This window comes from Aotus nancymaae, unplaced genomic scaffold (genome assembly GCF_030222135.1).
Source record: "Aotus nancymaae isolate 86718 unplaced genomic scaffold, 86718_ANA_hifiasm-v0.15.2.pri h1tg000106l, whole genome shotgun sequence".
Taxonomy (NCBI): domain Eukaryota; kingdom Metazoa; phylum Chordata; class Mammalia; order Primates; family Aotidae; genus Aotus; species Aotus nancymaae.
This window is the reverse complement of record NW_026988521.1, coordinates 1,695,167-1,708,905: the sequence shown is the minus strand read 5'-3', so window position 1 is coordinate 1,708,905 and position 13,739 is coordinate 1,695,167. Positions and strand designations below refer to the sequence as shown.

Here is a 13,739-nt window from a genome sequence, read left to right as displayed (position 1 = left end):
GGAGCAGCGGGCGGGGGAGGTTAGGCCTTTGGCCACGCAGTGTCTCCAGGACCAGCGGAGCCCTGGGCTTGGGAGCTGGGGAAGCTGGGATCCCTTCCCTGCCCACCCTCCCTGAAGCACAGGACGGCGGGGAGTCGCCGAGGCCAGCGCCAGAAGACTCACACAGCCCACGTCCAGTGTGTGGCAGCTCCGGACGCACTCGGCCCCAGGGGTGCCCGCCGAGCTGTTGTGGCAGTCCAGGTACACCAAGGGGGCCGCGCACCCTGGGGGCAGAGCTTGGTGGGAGGGGTCCTGCGGAAGGGCAGCCTCGGCCCCAACTGCCCCTGGGCGGCCCTGAGCCTGTCCTGCTGATTGAGCTAATGAGGGTTCCACGATACCAGCAGCCCCCAACCCCAAGGCACCCCGGCCACGATGCGGGGCAGAGACCCACTGGGCCCTCCATCCCTGGCATGTCTGGGTGTGGGTGCCTGTGGCAGGGCCCAGGTGAAGACTGATCTGGCTGGGTGGGGCTCAGGTGGGGCGGGGCGGGGCGGCGCCTACCTGTGCTTCTCTGCAGGGAGGCTCCCAGGCAGCTCAGCTTCCCACCTGAACACGAACTGCGAGAGATGGACCGCACAGCCTGGACCTGCGGCCCACACCCCACAGACCCAACCTGGGTTCCCCAGCCTGGCCGCCTCCCTGTAAGGCCAACCGGCGCCTGCCACTGGGTTCTATGGGAGACCCCAAGTCCCTCGGAGGCTTGTGGGCAAATACACACAGATGGGTGACCAGGCAGTCGGGACCCTGGGGTTAGGAGCGGCCTTTGAGGCCAGGGTGGGAGTGGAGGCTGTCCTCCTTTTCCTGACAGGGGCTGCCATTCAGACCAAGATGAGAACAGCCAGCAGGTATCCTCCCGGCCTCTTTCCCGGCCGGGAATTTTCTCTTCAGAACACGCTGAGCCCACCCTGTGCCGCCCTCCCCAGCCTGGCCCCTCGTGTCTCAGAACCCTCGGGGGAGGCACAGAAGGCTTCGGGCATGGAGCGGAAGTTCAGTGGGAGGCCCCTGTCTGCCCAGGGAGGGCGGGTGGTGGCTTCGAGGAGCACCTAGGGACCCGCTCCCCGGCCGGCTCTTACCACACGGCGCCCTCGTCATGCACGACCTCTCCGGGGGCCAGCATGGTGCCGTGAACGTAGCAGGGGCACTCTCGGGCGGGCACACAGGCACCCGCATCATTGAGGAAGGTGCCGGCGGGGCAGGTGCAGCCGTCCACAGGCACGAAGGTGACGCTGCAGGTGACATCGGCCTCACTCAGGCCGCGGCAGGTGGGCTGGCAGGCGTCCACCACGTAGGCGTAGCGCTGGGACTCGGGGCAGCTCTGCATGTACTTGGCTGCGGTTGGGAGGGTGGGGGGATAGGTCAGTGGCCGGGCAGCCCGGCTGAACCCCCCACCCGCCCCATCCTCAACGCCGCGTCCCCGTCTGTGACTCAGAGATCACGAGGGTTCGAGGTTCTTGCGAGGCTGGGATGAGGAGGCGCAAAGCTGGGGGCTGAGAACCGTGTGGGTGACAGGTACCGCCGCCCAGGGTCCCCCGCGCCCCCACGCAGCGTGACCCCTCCACCCCGCGGAGCACTCACTGCAGACGCCGTCCCTCCAGCCACTGAGCCGCACGCCCTTGGCGGCACAGGCGAGCACGTAGGAGGACAGGGCTGCGCACAGGCAGTCCTCGCTGCGCTCACAGTTGCAGGCGTCAAATATGCAGTTCTGCGGGGAGGGGGGCGTCAGGGACCCCAGCCAGCCACGCTCCCCACCCGTCCTGCCCAGGCCTGGGGGGCTGCCTCACGGCCTCTCACCGAGTGGAAGGGTTTGGGGTTGATGACGGAGTGGCAGGGCGAGAAGGCGCCGGCGGGGTCGGTCAGCCGCGAGCACCAGTGCTGGGCGTAGTTCTCTGTGAGGGAGACCCGGCCCCGTCTCCATGACCTGCCCTGAAGCCCACAGCCCACCCCCCCACACACACACAGGCCTTCGCGCCCCTCAGCCCTGGGAATGGTGAGTTGGAATTTGGAGGCTCACGTGCTATGCCTTGGGGATCCCAGCCACCTGGCCCCAAGCACCAACTCCCGATGCCTCCCACCTGCCTCCATGGGGTCCCCAATCCCGCCCTAGGGTTCCCGTGGCCCAGGGGACAGGAAGGTGCTGGGTGGCACTTGAGCCTGGGGTGACTGTGGGGGTGGGGTCGAGGGGTACCATTCTCCACACTGAGGGAGCAGGGGTCCTCGAAGCTGTTCCTGGCGTTGGCACAGGCGGCCTGGGCCTTCCAGGTGTTGGCGAAGGCTGCGCCCGTGGCTTCTACCACCCCGCTGAGGGCCGTGAAGTCGTCAGCCTGGTTCTGGTTGAAGTTCCCACACAGGCCTGGGGGCCGGGGTTGGGGGATGTCAGTGGCTGCTGGCCCCTACCGGCGCTCCGGGCGCCACACAGGGCGGAACAGCCGAGAGCCCTGTCCCCGGATTCTGCTTCCAGAACTGTCTGCAGATAAGCCCCGGGGGGCCGGCCCCTGTGCAGAGCCAGTGTGAGTCAGGGCAGCACTGCCCTCTCCCTCTTCCCAGTCACTTCTGGGGCACCGGTCGGATGCTGGTGTCCTGCGCCAGCACCAAGGTCTCCGCCGTGCCCTGGGAGCAGCCCTCTCCCTGGCCCCCTGCCCGCCTCTGCCTGCCCCCTCCCTGCAGCCTGGCGCTAGTCCAGGCCCTGCACCCACCGAAGGCCCCTGCCCAGCCTCACCGCACATCTGGCCCTGGTGGGCGGGGTCCAGCCTGACAAACACCTGCATGAGAGGCACCAGCTGTACCAGCAGCTGCAGCCCCAGGCCTGTCTGCACCACGACGAAGAAGCTCGAGGGCCTGAACAGGGTGATGTTGGCTGCGGGGAGTGTGGAGGAGAGGCCGGTCAGGACTGCGGGGCCAGATATGGCCAGATCGGAGGGGCAGGGCATCCAGCGGCCGGGCCACCCCACTGAGACCCGGGAGTGGGCAGGAGCCCTCGTGCTCTGCCCTGCGCCTGTGGCTGCCAAGCAGGCTCAGGATCCCTGAGAGAGTGGGGCTGAGTGAGCTGGATGTGGGGTCCCCACCGCAGCCTGGGTAGGAGCCTGGCATCCCCACTCGGCCGATGAGAAACCGACCACAGGAAGCTCCTGGAGCTGCCCGAGGCCATGGAGAGCTGGCAGGGAGCTGAGTGGGCACTGCACGGGCTGTGGCCGTCCCGGGGGAGCTGTGTACCTGCCGACAGGGGCAGCTGCGTGTAGATGGAGTTCATGAACACCGCGCCGTCCGCCTGGACCCGGATGGCCTGCCGGGAGGAGGCGGGCGGGAGGTCAGCTCTGGGGAGGAACCTGTTCCCAACTCTCAAATGAGGGGGTGGCCTGCCCAGGGGCCCCCACGGGGTCAGAGCCCACAGAGAAGCTCGGGCCTGGGCCTGCGGTGGGCTCTGCAGCTGCCCGCCAGGAGGGGCTGCCCGGCCTCGAGGCTGGAGGGGAGATCTGACCACACTTGCTCCCCGCACGACTTCAAACGCTCCTTCCCGCCCCAGCCCAGGGCCCGGACCAGCTCCTCACCGTGTTCCCGCTGTCCAGGTTGAGCGTCACTGCTTTGAGGCAGTTCTCGTTGTCCGTGAGGCCACACTTCCGCAGCTCGGCCAGCACGGTGAAGCTGCCATCAGCACATTGCTGGGGAGGGACCCACGCATGCATTAGGCCTGGCTCGATGTGGGACGCCCCCCCAGAAATACGCTGGGGACGCCCTTGTGGGGGATGTGGCTCTGCGGGGAGGTGCCCTTGGCCCCTCTGGTCACCTCCCAGCAGCTTGTCTCAGGGCCTGGGGGCTCCTTGACCCCGTACTGCTCAGCAGGGAGATCCACCCTCCATGGCCATCGTGGGGACCCAGGGCTCCCCCTCAGCAGAGATCCACCCCTCCATGGCCATCGTGGGGACCCAGGGCTCCCCCTCAGCAGGGAGATCCACCCTCCATGGCCATCGTGGGGGCCTCCCCTGGGCAGAAGGGGCGTGAGGGTCCCTTGGGGGGGCTGGGTGTCTGGAGACCCTGCCCCGAAGCCAGACCTTGGACAGGACATAGCTGCAGTCACCGTGGAGATCGTAGAGTTTCTCGTCATAGGTGGAGATGTGGGCCCCACCCAGCACAGAGCAGGTGCCCGGACACGGCAGATCCTGGCACTGCCACAGACCCCCGGAGCAGGTGCTGGGGAGGGAGGCCGTGAGCGGAACGAGCATGCCGGGAGGAGGCAGGCCCCACCCTCCACACCCCGACCCCAGGCTGTCGGGTGCATACCAGGAGCTGCAGGTGGTGTTGAAGGAGGCGCCCGGGCTGTAGGTGCGGCCGCTGTGGGTGCAGGGGCACTGCCCAAGGGGCAGGCAGCCAGAGTGCGTGACGTCATCTAGCACCGTGCCTGTGGGGCGAGCAGTGAGGCAGGGCTGGCCCATGCACGGGGGACTCTGAGGTCAGAAGACCCTCTGCCTTGGGGACAAGCCGCCTCCCTCCAGGAGGAAGTCCCGCACCAGGACGCCACCCCTGCCCTGAGCCCCACCCACTTGGATGAGCACCAAGTACCTCCGGGCCTTAGTTTCCCCACCAGGCCCAGGTGGCTTGCGGCACCGCTCTGCCTCCCTCCACGCATTGGCCGATCGTCCGGCGCCCTCCAGGCCAGTGCCCACCCCTACCCTGGGTCCCCGGGTGGGACTTTCTGGCATGAGGGGCTCTGATCTGGGCCTGATGAGGAGGGGGGTGGGGTTGGGGGCAGAGACCCGAAAGCCCCCGGGGGCGCCCAGGGCACCCAGGACCTGCCTGAGGGGCAGAAGCAGCCGTCCACACAGTGCTCCTCGCAGAGCTGCGCGCGCTGGGGGTTGGAGCAGGTATCTGCGCAGGGTGAGCCGCACTCCTGGTGCTGCATGTTGAAGGGGCAGGTCCGGGCTGCGGGGAAGGAGGTAGGGCTGGGCCAGGGAGGGACCCCACGCTGTCCATGTGGTCAGCTCCAGCCACCTGCCACTGCCTTCTGCATGCCATCAAGTCCCCAGGAGCCAGAGCTGGGCCCCAGGATGGTTGTGAGGTCCACCCTCTGCCCCCCACCCCCGCCACCTCCTGTGCAGCCTCTCATGCTCCTGCAGCCCCCGGAGGCCCCGCCCACTCTTGGGGTCCTGGGGTGGCCCCTGCCCACTATGCCCAAGGGGGGGTCCTCTGCCCTCAACCCCCATCCCCCAGGCCTCCCCACCCCCCTGTGGCCACTGAGGCACTCCCGCTGCCCCTTCTCCCCAGCGTAATCCCTGGCAAAGGCCTGCGGGCACTCACGGCAGAGGTCAGGGCGCCTCCAGTTCTGTGGCTGGCCGCCTGCGTGGGCGCACTGGCGTGAGTATTCCGCAAAAGTGGCACATGGGCAGGTGGGACAGTGGCACAGGTCCCGGGTGCAGGCGGCCAGGTACTCGGCGCTGTCCACCAGCGCCTGGCACTCCGCAAAGGCTGACCCCAGTAGGGTGCGGCGGCAAATGCCCTCCTGAGGAGCACAGTGGGCCAGGTTGGGCACCCCTGTCCTCCACGGGGGCTGCCACAGCGCTGGAACAGGACCCAGGCCAGGCCAGGCCCAGAAGGCCTCTCCCCCTTGGGGACACAACCCCATCCCATCCACCTGCTGCAGCCTCACAGCTGCCAGTGCAGAGCCCCGCTTGGCCCTTGGGGAGTGACCCATGACTCTGGGCCCCCACCGGGGTGTGCCCGCCTTGGAGTGAGTGCCCAAGAAAGGTGTGGATCCCGCCCCAGGAGGCAGCTCCTAAAAAGGGAGGTGGAGGCCCTGCCTCTCGTTCAGGGCAGCCCAGCGGTGAGTGTCCTCCGTCCCCAGATCCCGGGTCTCCGGCTGTGGGAGCCCGCTCCCCAGTGAGGGCTGAACGCTCTCATTCATGGCACAATTTAAGGCTAAGAGATCCTGCTGGTTTGGGTTTCCCGGAGCCTCCAGGCCCCTTCTGACTTCCCCTGCCAGTGGGAAGGGCTTGTTCGGGGCTCCCCGAGGGCCCGCCCTTAGCCCAGCCTGTGTGGTGTGGCTGTATTCACCCCCACAGATGGGCACACGTGTGGCCCGAGGAACGTGCATATCACCACACATGGACGGCGTGTGCCGTGGAACTGAGCACACAGAGCATGGCTGCCTGGACCCCCCTCCGACGCTACCATCTCTCCTGGTCAGCTGGGGACGTTCCTCAGACCTCAGCCCAGCTCCCCCGAACCTGGAGGCCGTCCCTGCCCAGGAGCAGGGCTCACCTCGTCCGTGCAGTTGTTGGCCGGCAAGGGCAGCGGGTCCGGGCACTGCTCTGTGGGCCCATCCAGCTTCTGCAGGTTCCCAAACTGGAGAGGGCTCAGCCTGGTGTCTGCCGGGAAGAAGCATGGGTCATGGGTGTGGCGGCTCTGAGGGGCTCCTGGGGACAGGGTCTGGGCTCCCACTTCCTGAGGCCGGGCCAGAGGACTCCCCCTCGTGCCTGGGGCCAATGCCCCCAGGGGCACTCCTCCCCCACCAGGACCACAGCCCTGCTGCCCCTCCCTGCCCGCTGCCCGGTCCCCGCGCTGCCCCCTCCCTCCTCCCCGGAACTGTGGTCCCTGGCTGGCCGACATAATCGGTCGCCACCCCCTCCGCCTGGTGGCACTCACTGTGGGCATAGAACTCATTGAAGGCCGGGAGGCCGTTGAAGTCCCCGCACAGGCCACAGGTCTGGTTGGCGTATTTGGGGTCCAGCTCCAGCTGAGAATGGGGGAGGGGCAGCTCCAGCCTCAGGGCCTCTGATCTCCCCCGCTGGCCACATGCCCCAAGTCCTGCAACCCTAAGCCCAGGGAGGCATCCTTCGACTCCCTGTGGGGGTTTTGCGGCCTGGTCTGGAGGACAAGGGGCAAGGGGGCTTCCTCACCAGGGCGCCATCCTCTCCATTCCACAGGAAGGTCAGGACTAGCCGGATGCTGACCTTGATGTAGTCCCCGCTCTGCTCCACCAGGAGCCCAGTGCGGCTGTAGGGCAGCTCCTCCCTGCACAGACAGCAGGATCTCTCCCTGGGCCCGGCCCTCCCAGTTGCCCGCCAGCCCAATCCTGCCCCAGCCCTGGCGCAGGTCAGACACGGCCACTGGGGGAGGTGGCACCATGTGGCCCGGCCCTCAGCCTTCCCCGGGGTGGCCGGCTCACCGCTGCCCGTTGACCAGGATGGAGCCGTTGGACACCTCCAGCACCAGCCCCTGGGCCTTGATGACAACACGGGTGACCACAGGCCTGGAGCCCGCCAGGCCTCGGCGCAGCTGCACGTTGAAGTCCTCGTAGGCGGCGCCGCAGTGCTCGGAGAACACGTAGTTGCAGAGGCCGGGGAAGCGGAAGACGTCGCCGTCAAAGGTCTTGTAATGGAAGTCACCCCACGTGCTGCACACACGCCCGTTGTGCGCCGGGTTCAGGGCTGCGGGGGGCATCTCAGATGAAGCCCCCCTACCCCCACGCCAGCCCCCACCAGGGAGCCTCCCCTGGGCCGAGGTGCCCTGGCTTTGGAGCGGAAAGGACCGCCGTCGGCTGTTGGCTGTGCCCTGCCTGGCTCCCCCCGGGCAGCCTCTGTTTCACTCCATGACCTCGACCCTTTCCCCCTCCCCATGGCGGCCTGTGACCTGGGCCTGGCCCTGTGGCCCCACCTGGTGCCAGCTGCATCCCTAGATCTGGGCCTCTACCCTTGGCCCTGGCAAACCTCCCCTTCCCAGCTGGCAGGGGCAGTGTCTGCTTACCGCTCAGGCTGGGGAAGACGGTGACAGGTGGAACGAAGCTCACACGCCGGGCAGACGCAGACGTCACGGAGCCTGTGGGTGAGGGCCGGTCACCCCGGGAACCTAGCCAAGAAGGGGTGGCAGAGACACCCTTCCGGGCCCTACCCTCCTCGCCAGCTCCCAGACTGAGCCCAAAACTGACGGGCTGGAAACAAGGCAGCTCCTTCACCCCTTGGCCCCGTCCACCCCAGAAATACTGCTGCTCTCGTGTTTTGGCCTCTGTGTGTGTGCATGTGCCTGTGTGTGTGTGTGTGTGCAGTGTGTGGTCTGTGTGTGTGCATGTGTGGGTGCCTGTGTGCATGTGCACATGTGTGTGAGTGTGCATGCATGTGCCTGTGTGCGTGTGTGTGGTGTGTGGTCTGTGTATATGCATGTGTGGGTGCCTGTGTGCAGGTGCCTGTATGCACGTGTGTGTGCCTTGTGTGTGTGTGCATGTGCTTGTGTGCATGTGTGTCGGTGTGTGTGTGCCTTGTGCATGTCTGTGTGCGTGTGCACATGTGTGTACCTGTGTGTGTGAGTGTGTGCATTTGTGCCTTGTGCATATCTGTGAGTGTGCATGCGTGTGCACCTGTGTGCATGTGTGTGTATGTGTGAGTGTGCTGTGTTCATGTGTGCCTGTGTGCATGTGCACATGTGTGTGAGTGTGCATGTGTGTGCCTGTGTGTGTGTGTGGTGTGTGGTCTGTGTGTGTGCCTGTGTGCAGGTGCCTGTATTCATGTGTGTGTGCCTTGTGTGTGTGTCTGTGTGCATGTGCACGTGTGTGCGTGCGTGCATGTGCCTGTGTTCGTGTGTGTGTGCCTGTGTGCATGCATGTGTGTGTGTGCCTGTGTTCGTGTGTGCCTTGTGCATGTGTGTGCCTGTGTGCATGCATGCGTGTGCATGTGGCTGTGTGTGCGTGTATCCCTGTGTGCATATGTCTGTGTGTGTGTGCCTTATGCGTGTCTGTGTGCATGTGCGCGTGCATGTGCCTGTGTTCGTGTGTGTGCCTGTGTGCATGCATGCGTGTGCATGTGGCTGCGTGTGCGTGTGTGTGCCTTGTGCGTGTCTGCGTGCATGTGAGTATGTGTGCGTGTGCACATCTCTCTGCTCTGCACTTTCCTCTTTGGAGCACCCAGCCCCGCCTCGGGCCGGCACTGTCCCGGGCAGGGGACCCAGGGAGGGTCTCTGTGGGACTCATGGCTGCGTGGAGAGGTGTCAGCCTGCCCCAGCCCGAATCCCAGCCCCTCCAGCGTGGTCAGGAACCCGCCGCCTGAGTCCGGCCACGTACCACCGTCTGTGCTGTACCCTGCGCTGCCCCCACTCGGCTCCGCAGGGCTCTGGGTCTCTAAAGGAAGAGGGGATGGGAGTCAGTGAGGAACCAGATGTGGCTGCCAGCCACGAACCTGGCCCCGGGCTTGGCCACATCCCTGCTGTGGCATCCTCATGTGGGGTCCGAGGTGGGGTCTCCACGCCCTTCAGGCTCCCCTGCACGGCACACTCTGGCCAAGGCCAGTACTCCTCCCCAGACGCTCGGGCAACCCCAACCAGCAACCACAGATGCTTCCCCACCACTCAATGCTATGGAGAACTGCAGGGTGGAAGCTTCCAGCAGGGCCTGCACCTGTCCTGTGACCCCCACTCTCCCTGATGGACATGTGGGGGTGGTGCCTCCTTCTCAAGCAATGGGGGAGGAAGATGGAATCAGGAAAAGGCGTTGGCCGCCCCAGGGGGGATTCAGCCCCATCCTAGGCGTCCCTGAAGACGGACAAAGACTCCCTTTGTTGGGAAGACACAGCTGGAGCCTTCCAGGCGTGACTTAGCAGAAACCTAAGCCCAGAATGAGTTTCGAGCTAGAACCCTAGGTCAGGGTGAGAGGGGCAGATGGGGGCAGGCCTCAGGGCAGAGCAAGCGGTGTGGCCATGGATGCTGTAACGGCCGCCCATGGTCGCCTGGGCTGCCCACTGCCTCCCTGCAGGGCCTCACCCACTGGCCCCGTGGAGGCTGGACTCTAAGCAGAGAGCCCTGAAAAGAGGCAGCTGCCACCCCCAGGACTCAGGCCCCCCGACCCCCAGGCCTCTGTCTGCCTGGTTTGAATTGGGGCACTTCCTTCCCGGGTCCCCAGAGCTCCTCTCTGGAGCCCAATCTGAGACAGCCCAGCCCAGGTCTGTGCTCCATGGGGAGGCAGGAGAGGGCCCAGCCCAGGCCTGTACTTCCGTGGGGATACGGGAGGTGCGGCCCCAGTCCCTACGGCAGGATCAGGGCTCAGCGAGGTGCCAGCACCTGTGGTGTGAGCTCTGGCCTGGATGGGCCAGTGGCTGGCAGCTCACGCCCTGCCTGGCCTTCCCAGCCTGGTCCCGCTGACATCTGGGAACTACAGCAGGGGCTGGCTCCGGAGGCCCAGGCTGGCTGTTTCTCAGAAGGCCGGAAGCTCCCTGTGTCCTCCACCCTGACCCCCAGCCCACAGCCCTGCCCACGAGTGCGGCCCAGCCCAGATGCTGCCACCCACTGGCACCCGCCCCAGGCAGCCCCTCTGTGACCGACAGCCCCTGCCCCGCCCAGGCTGACCGACCCTGGGCATCTGCTCCGTGCGGCGCCCTCCTTGGGCTGGGCCACCTGGTCCTCCATCTTGTGGCCAGAGAAGTGCCCGCCACCAGCCACCCCGTCACCCTGGGGTGTGTCCCTTAACATGATGCCACTCTGTGCAGGGCCCGCCTCGCCCTGATCGCAGGATGTGCATCTCGAGACTAAAGCACCGTCCCTGCTGAGGGCTTGACCCCCGCAGCTTGGATGTGTGTGGGGCACAGTGGGCTGACAGCCCCTGGCCTCCCTGCTCAGGAGAGGGGAGCCCAGGCTGCGTGGCCCCGAAGAGCCGGTTGAGAGGACGTGGCTATTCTGGTCAATCCAGCACCCAAATCTTGCGGTCAGAGACAGCTCCCTTGGTCCACACTGGGAACCACTGGAGGAAGCCCCGGGCCTCCCGCCGTGCTGACCACCCGGCAAGGGGGCTTGGGTCAGGGGCCCTGAGGGGACCATCCCCTCCCCTCCCAGCCTCCCCCCTCAGTGGTCTTCCAGGTGCCCTGCTCCTCAGTCAGGGGCCCGACTTCTCCTGACACCCCATCCAAGCCAGCCCCCGGGTTCCCTGACACTGTGAGCAGTGGGGCCCAGGAGCCCTGTGTTGGGGACACGTAGGGTCCCATCCAGGACACTCATGGGGGCGTAGGGGGATCTGCCTGTCCACACTGCAGGAGAAGCCCCCAGGCGAGCAGTCCGCAGAGACCCCTGTGGTGTCCGGAGGGGCCAAGCGGGGGGCCCTTACCTGCCTGCCTCACCACGAGCAGGGCCACCAGGACCCACACCGGCGCCCGGCACACGCTCCGGGCACCCATCCTGGGGCTGGCACGGGGGTGGGGGCGCGGACAGGCAGGGAGGGAGCCTGGCCGGGTGCTTGCTCTCCTGGGGGCCCTGGCTTATGTAGCAGGGAGCCTTGGCCCCGAGCCAGGCCAGGCCACGCAGGGCACCCTGCTCTTTTCTGCGCCAGCCACGTGTGTTTGCTCTCGGGGAGGGGCTGTGGCAGGGAAGAGGCCTGGAGCAGGAAGGATTTGCAGCTCTGCGCTCTAAGGCCAAGATGCCCCCGCCCCCAGCAACTTCTGAGAATCGAAAGGGAGAGGAGAAGGGCCAGGCCTGCCTGGCACCGGTCCTAGGCGGCAAAGCCACTGGAGGGCAGGGCGGGCCTTGGACCCAGGGTCTGTGGAACCAGTGGTCAGCCAGCCTGACTCATACTCAGCCCCACTCCTGCCGAGCTTCTGGGCAGCTCCTCTAGCTGCTCACCATGGGTCCCTGAGGCCTGGGGAGGGTCCCCGAGGCTGGAGCTCCTCTCTGGCCACTGCTCAGCCAGCAGGGAGGCCCAGAGACTCCTGCTCATCTCAGGCGTGCATGTGGCCAGGACGCTCAGTCTCGGTGGCTTGTGGGGGTCCTCGGAGGAGGCCCGAGACCCCAGCCCAGCTGACCAGAGCCCCTCGAAGACCCTGGGAGGGCTCCGGGCTCATCTGTTTCAAGGTCCAAGTTCAAGGGGAAACCGGGGCCCAGAGCGTGCCCTGGCCATGCGCCCGGGAGTCGGCAGTGCTCGTCCAACGCCAGCTCTGCCCAGGCAGGCCGCAGGCTGCCAGCCCCATCCATTTGGCCCCCACCGCACTCCAGGACCCCTCATTAACCCTGGCAGGGTTAAGGAAGGAGCTGCTCCTCGGGGTCCTGGACCTGCCCGGGGTCCTCAGTCTGGCCCAGGTGGAGGCCGCAAAAGCCTGGCACCACCCAAGGTGGCAGGTGGGCTTCCTGGGGGCCACGTGGTAAGCCCGAACCAGGAACAGCCTCCACAGACGGCGTCACCTACAGGACATGCTGTCCACGCGGTAGCGCCTCCTGCAAACGCCTCCTACCTATATGACCCGGGCTCGAGATGCTCCCACCCCACCCCCACCCCCGGCTCCCCGGCCGCCAGCATCCTGAATGCGCCGAGGAGCGGACCCCAGGCGGGAAGCCCCAGGTGGGGTGGGGTGGCCTCGTCCAGCTGCGGGGACCGGACGGCGGTTTCCAGGTCTTGTTTTGTTGGTGACAGTGTCCGTCACAGGGACCCTGCACCAGCTCCCCTGCGTTTGTCTTTCTGAAGTTAAATTCTTAGCGGTGGGATTTCTGGGGCAAGACGAAAGCCCGTCTGCAAGGCTTCGACCCGCCTCATGCTCAACAGGATGTGGGAGACCAAGAAACGCCAGAAGTCAGGAGCGTTGGCTGAGACGCGGGGACCCGGAGCCCCTCGCCCTGCCGGTGCGGGACCAGCAGCTCCGCTCTGCGTCCGTCCCCGGATGCACTGGAAGCGGCTCACGAAGGAAGGTCTGCACCCCTACATCCATAGCAGCACCTCTGATAGGGCGAAAGCTGCCCGCGCGTCCGCCGTCGGAGGACTGGTCATCACCACGAGGCCGACCCGTGCGGTGGAACACAGTTCAGCTGTGAAAAGGAAAGGCTGGCCCAGGCTGCTCCATGGGGAAACTGAGGACACTGTGCAGAGGGGGCAGGTGGACGCAAAGGACAAAGGTGGGAGGGGCCTCGAGTGTGCGGCCCCCAGGGTCATGAGACCCGCGGGTACAGGGTGTGGGCGGTGGGCGCCAGGGGCTGGCGGAGGGGCTCGGAGCTGGTGTTTCAGGGGACAGGGTTTCAGGTTGAGAAATGAGAACGTTCTGGAGATGGAGGACAGGGACCTGGCCCATTTTGTCACCTGTCCCCGCTCACGGCTGAGGCCCCCAGGAGACTCTTCAGAGCGCAAGGGCCGTGGCAGAGGCTGGGACCCGCCTTCTGCCTTCGTGGCAGTTTATCTGTCTCAGGGTGCGCCTCAGGCTTCTGGGGGAAGGGGGCTCCCAGATCTCAGGATGGCTCAGACCCCGGCTCCTGCTCACTTTCGGGACTCCAGAGCATATGCTCGGTCGCCAGCTCCCCGCACCCCACCAACGTCATCTCCAAAGCTAAAGGTTCCAGGGTCTCTGGGGTCTCCGAGCTCTTTCATATCCAGCCCGGTCATCCCTTGGCAGCACGGCCCCGAGGAGGGCTGGGAGACAGCGACTGGCTGGCGGCCTTAAGGACGGTGGGGAGGGTGGGGGGCACCCCACCCCGGGCTCCTGGCTGTGACTGCACCCAGGCCCCGGCCAGACCCCTCTCCTCGGCCTTCCTGCCTGCTCCAGGCCAGGCTGGGCAAACGGGGGCTCCCTGATGCTGTGGCTCCTGGTCCTCACGCTGGGGGAGGGGTGTGCCTGCTGCCTGGGCCTCTGCTGCAGATGCCCTCACCCACCGGCCCCACAGATCTCCCGCCTCGGCCACAAGCCCTCCTGGCCTCCCCCGACCCTGCCCGTGGCTCCAGCTCACAAGCTGATGCCCACCCAGGGACTGGGACCACTCCTGCT

At 66.5% G+C, this 13,739-nt stretch overlaps 1 protein-coding gene across 1 annotated transcript in view; it reads right to left on the bottom strand.

Annotated features, from left to right (window-relative positions):
• Nucleotides 1-11,177, bottom strand: part of MUC5B (mucin 5B, oligomeric mucus/gel-forming) — a 41,032-nt gene extending 29,855 nt beyond the window's left edge. Inside the window, exons 1-20 of the mRNA XM_064370257.1 lie at nt 11,108-11,177; nt 9,080-9,136; nt 7,774-7,845; nt 7,196-7,457; nt 6,927-7,041; nt 6,673-6,763; nt 6,289-6,395; nt 5,329-5,530; nt 4,828-4,953; nt 4,315-4,432; nt 4,086-4,224; nt 3,585-3,695; nt 3,250-3,319; nt 2,756-2,893; nt 2,225-2,389; nt 1,831-1,925; nt 1,615-1,741; nt 1,113-1,368; nt 541-596; nt 163-263 (exon numbers count right to left, since the gene is read on the bottom strand). Of these exons, the coding sequence (XP_064226327.1) occupies nt 163-263; nt 541-596; nt 1,113-1,368; nt 1,615-1,741; nt 1,831-1,925; nt 2,225-2,389; nt 2,756-2,893; nt 3,250-3,319; nt 3,585-3,695; nt 4,086-4,224; nt 4,315-4,432; nt 4,828-4,953; nt 5,329-5,530; nt 6,289-6,395; nt 6,673-6,763; nt 6,927-7,041; nt 7,196-7,457; nt 7,774-7,845; nt 9,080-9,136; nt 11,108-11,177 (2,478 nt within the window). The remainder of the gene's footprint in view (nt 1-162; nt 264-540; nt 597-1,112; nt 1,369-1,614; nt 1,742-1,830; nt 1,926-2,224; nt 2,390-2,755; nt 2,894-3,249; nt 3,320-3,584; nt 3,696-4,085; nt 4,225-4,314; nt 4,433-4,827; nt 4,954-5,328; nt 5,531-6,288; nt 6,396-6,672; nt 6,764-6,926; nt 7,042-7,195; nt 7,458-7,773; nt 7,846-9,079; nt 9,137-11,107) is intronic.
• Between the last annotated feature and the right edge of the window lie 2,562 nt (nt 11,178-13,739).